At 48.8% G+C, this 4,334-nt stretch overlaps 1 protein-coding gene across 2 annotated transcripts; it reads right to left on the bottom strand.

The window, feature by feature from the left end:
* Nucleotides 1–1,934: 1,934 nt before the first annotated feature.
* LOC123107278 (uncharacterized) lies at nucleotides 1,935–3,149 on the bottom strand. Of its 2 annotated transcripts, XM_044529271.1 has the most exons (2): nucleotides 2,638–3,149; nucleotides 1,935–2,559 (listed from the first exon to the last, which is right to left on the bottom strand). In XM_044529271.1, the coding sequence occupies exons 1-2, from the start codon at nucleotides 3,000–3,002 to the stop codon at nucleotides 2,211–2,213; spliced, it is 714 nt and encodes a 237-aa protein (XP_044385206.1). In that variant the 5' UTR covers nucleotides 3,003–3,149; the 3' UTR covers nucleotides 1,935–2,210. The 2 variants fall into 2 exon arrangements, with proteins under 2 accessions (XP_044385206.1, XP_044385205.1); XM_044529270.1 differs by having other exon boundaries at nucleotides 1,935–3,149.
* Between the last annotated feature and the right edge of the window lie 1,185 nt (nucleotides 3,150–4,334).

The following is a 4,334-nucleotide window of genomic DNA, read 5'->3' as shown; positions in this document are numbered from 1 at the left end:
ATATGCACTTGATAAAGCTAGCAAAAAAATAAAAATGGTGTAAACAAAGAGAAATAATAAAACATGAATTGAAACTATAAGCAAAACCGACCTCCATGCCAAAGTCTATTACCCATAATAAATACTCCCTCCGTTCACAATTATAGCTGTATAGGATGCGTCGGATATTTCAATTTGGACTATATACGGACTAAAATGAGTGAACAAACACACTAAAATGAGAAAAATGCTCAATGAAGCTCGGCCTCCATGGATGCCAAATTGGAAATTATCAAATTCTAGTTTGCATGTTTCGAAATTTTGAAAAGAAATACACAGACATAGAGATATAATGCACAAGTGTGTATATTTTCAGGACGAAATATGTTAAAATGAGTACTACAAAAAAATCCGAGGCTTTTTAGTAGATGCACTATTCACCCTAAAAGGCCATGAATTTGTTTTCCTTTTGTTACACAAATCGCATTTTAAGGTATATCATCCTGGAATTTAACACACACATACATCACATCCTTGTTTACTTGTATATTTTTTCCCAGATTTTTTTGAAACTGAGAAGTTTGAATTGAATTTTTCAAAGAATTCAACCTCCATGAAGGATGAGCTCCAAAACGCCCCACTCACTAAAACGCGTTTATATACATCAGACTCAGAAAAAACCTAGTACATCTTATATTTATGGACGGAAGAAGTACTATTAACTATGTGCCCAAACCACCCACTAACATGCACATAAAGAGAAGAATCAGAAGAAAGAAATTTTATTGAAGCCGAAAAAAATCATTTGACTTCAAAATGTCAACTATGTCTTGTCCGGACCCTCTACGTGCCGAGTTGGCTGGGTGCATGGAGGGCATAGCTTTGAACCTCCAATGGACGGAGCTGCCGTTTATCGTCGAGTGCGATAGTCTGCAGGCAGTGCAACTGATCAATGCCTCAGGACAAGACCACTCACAGTACGCCATGGTGGTCTCGGAAGTGAAGCATCTTATGAGTGAAAGGGAGTGTCATGTTATTCATATTTCTCGAGAGCAGAATAATGTAAGCCATGCGTTGGCGAACTTTGGAAGGACGGAAGACCGTACTGTTGTCTGGCTCCGCTCCGGCCCGGACAATATCCCTAGCTTGTGTAGGGAGGATCTTCTTGGCTCTTGAGTAATACAAATCCCTTTTACCCCGCAAAAAAAATGTTAACTATGTAGACATATGTGTATATTCTGTTTCAAACAATACATTGCAGCGTAGGAAGCATGCCGTGAGAGAGAGAGAGGGGGGGAGGTGGGGGATTCTCGGTGCACACTTTTGTCCATCTTTCTTACTCCTCTCAGTATGGACTACATACAGACTGAAATAGGTGAACAAACATACTACAATATCTCTATATAATCTGATTCCGAAACGGAGGGACTACATCACAAACGACGTGTGTACATCGCGGATTTGTTGTGTACACATTGCACCATCCATAGTTAATACTTTATAGGTTAATTTCTAAAAGATTCTGAAATATAAATATGACATATAACATTGGTATCTAAAGATGTCAATCAAAATTCATAACACGTGCCGAGAGAAAAAATAGACAAATTCGGCAGTGGATAGTACCTAATGTACATGTAAGCTGAGCTTTAATTTTGGCCCACCACCGCAATTGATAATAAATTTAAGTTTTACCTTTTTTTGGATTTTATTATTCAAATTTAGACTTGAGTTGTTTGAAATCATAGGTTCGTGCTTTCTATATGTGCTAATTTTCTCTATCTATTTTAGTTGTACTATAAAAGTATCGCAGGTGGGATCGGGGGCCTTCTCTGCTGACTGGGTGCGGGAAACCCGGTCTCAGGTCGCTATGTTTGGGTCACCCTATCTCTGGCTAGAGCTCGGTTTAGCTCTTTGGTCGGCTCACTTCATTGCTTGTAGTCCTCGCTAGATGGTTTATGGACATGGTTATAGTTTTTATTATCTATCTTATTCTTTATACTGTTCGGATTGATAATAAATAGATTGAAAGTTTCTCGTGAAAAAAGAAGATATTCTCGCCGTGTCCTCGGCCCGGCGAGAAGCTTCGGTCAGGCTAGATCTTGTGTCCCGTCAAGCTAGTCTCTGATCTTGTACGGCAGCGTCGTTCGACATGTAAAGATCGAAACGCCTTCGGCTTACTCTAACTGACTGGACTGCACTTCACGCTTCTTCGGTGGTTCACCGATCGATCAGACTTGCATGCAGCCATTCCCCTTCGCCTTGCCGTTGACGCAGCCGCTGCTGTGCTCCTTCGTTCCTCTGTCGGCGGCGACGTGCACCATGTCGAGGTTGTAGAGTATGGGGATCATGACCAGGGCGGAGAGGAAGGCGAGCAGCGGGCCGAAGATCCAGAGCAGGAGGGGCACCCCGGCGTAGAAGAGCCTGTTGCCCACGAAGTTGAGCGTGAAGCTCCTCTCGAGGATCTCGCCCACGTAGTCGCCCACGGCGCCGGCCGGCAGCTGCAGGCCGACCAGGCGGGCGCCGTCGTCGTCCTTTTCGGCGTCGGGGAGGGGGAGGCAGGAGGTGTTGATGAGGAAGCTGGCTTGGTTGAGGAAGCAGATGGTGAGGGTGTGGCAGAGGAAGGAGAAGAGGAAGACGAGCAGCAGCGCCACGTACTTGAGCGCCATCATGTACTCCCCGTGCGCGCCGAACACGGCGTCGCTCAGCGGCTTCTTGACGGAGTAGGTGCTGCTGAGCACGGCGGCGATGCCGGTGCAGAAGAGCACCGAGGTGGTGGCCATGAGCGTGGACCCCATGATGACGTTCCGGATGGACTGCACCACCAGCACCCCCTTCTTGTCGTCGTTGTCTCGCATCATGCCGGCCGCCCACAGCCTGCGTGCCGCCGAGTAGACCCCGAAGGCCGTGGTGAGCGGGCGGCGCCGCACGGCCCGCCACAGCCAGGCGTGGTACAGCGCCGGGAGGAGCAGCCCCAGCGGGATCAGGATGAGGTCCAGGTAGCTCTCCCTCCACACCACCATGGTCGATCGATCGGCCGACGACGACGATCGAGCAAGAACCAACAAAGCGTAAGCGTGTGGCACTAGCACGCTTGCTTGTCGATCGATGGCTAAGCTAGCTCCTGAATTTGGGGGAGAGGCGTTGCTCCTTTCTGGCGATGAACCGTGTGGAGGTGGCTCTCTATCTACCTGTCCATGGATGGGTGCGTTATATAGGGAAGGGAGTTGAGGTGAGCTGAGGTGGGGGAAGAGATAGTGGTGTCTTACACAACGGCCACGAGGATCCTTTTTGCTGGTGGTCAATCAGCTAAAAGCAGCAAGCAGTGGACTAAAGGCAGACACACACACGACCAGGCGCAGACTGATCGATCGATCGACCTCCTTCGTGAGTCACTGCCCAGACTAACAAACGGAATGCCATCGATCGATCGCAAGTTGCGTACGTATGTCGCCCTTCGTTCGTCTTCTGGTTCGATCAATGGTTATTCGGCCAACCCTAACGACACGACCCTAAACAGATGTGCGTTTTACTCGGATTTCATTCATATGGAGCGACAAAACGGACACCGGTGTTTGGTTTTGCCGTCCGTCGGTCGGTGCATCCAACGCGCGACCGTATTGCAACATGTCCGCATCCAATTTCAAAAATAGCAGCCGCACATAAAAAAAACTTAAAACATAATTATATAGTAACATGTACTTAAAACAGTCGAAACAAGTTCCGGGTGCATAGTTAAACTTAACTTAAACTTAAAAAAGAAAAAAAGAAAACTGTTGCCGTTGTCTTCATGCCCTGCTATTCTCGTCATTGTCCATGGTGTAGTGGATGTACGGTGGCGGCATCCAGAGGTGGGCTGGAGGCGCGCGCGGGAGCCGTGTGGCCGGCCGCGCCTACACCACCTCTTCCCGTGGCGGTGACAACTCCGGTCAGCATCGGCGCGTGGGCGCCTATGGCTTGGCACCCACCCAGCCGGCCATCTCCTCTGTCATGGACGACCACGTCCAACTTTGTCCCACCATGCGCCGGTTTCACTCGTCAACGAGGATGAACTAGGGTTTGGTGTCGGGGCTTGAGGAGGCATGCGGGGACCAGAGTGGAAGCGTGGGCTGGCCGGTCCACGGCTTCCACATTTAGAAGGATGGCGACTGCTATTCATGGGTGGCTGGCAGGTGGGTCCATCCACTCGTGTGCATAAATGTGGGAGGTGGGAGGTTGTAGGCGGCCGACATGCGGGTCCGAGGCAGACAAGGAGTGGGTGCGTGGGCGTCCGTTCGGTGTTTGTGTGGACGCAAACTAGACGCAGGTTTGCGCTGGAAATGAGTCGAGCCGGACGCCAAACAAACGTTTTTTGC

Source organism: Triticum aestivum, chromosome 5A (genome assembly GCF_018294505.1).
Source record: "Triticum aestivum cultivar Chinese Spring chromosome 5A, IWGSC CS RefSeq v2.1, whole genome shotgun sequence".
Classification (NCBI taxonomy): domain Eukaryota; kingdom Viridiplantae; phylum Streptophyta; class Magnoliopsida; order Poales; family Poaceae; genus Triticum; species Triticum aestivum.
The sequence above is the reverse complement of the archived record's forward strand: the minus strand, read 5'-3'. Positions and strand labels throughout refer to the sequence as shown.

Coding starts and splice junctions, on each gene's coding strand:
- LOC123107278 (XM_044529270.1), bottom strand. CDS start 3,002: ATGGTGGTGTGGAGGGAGAGCTACCTGGACCTCATCCTGATCCCGCTG.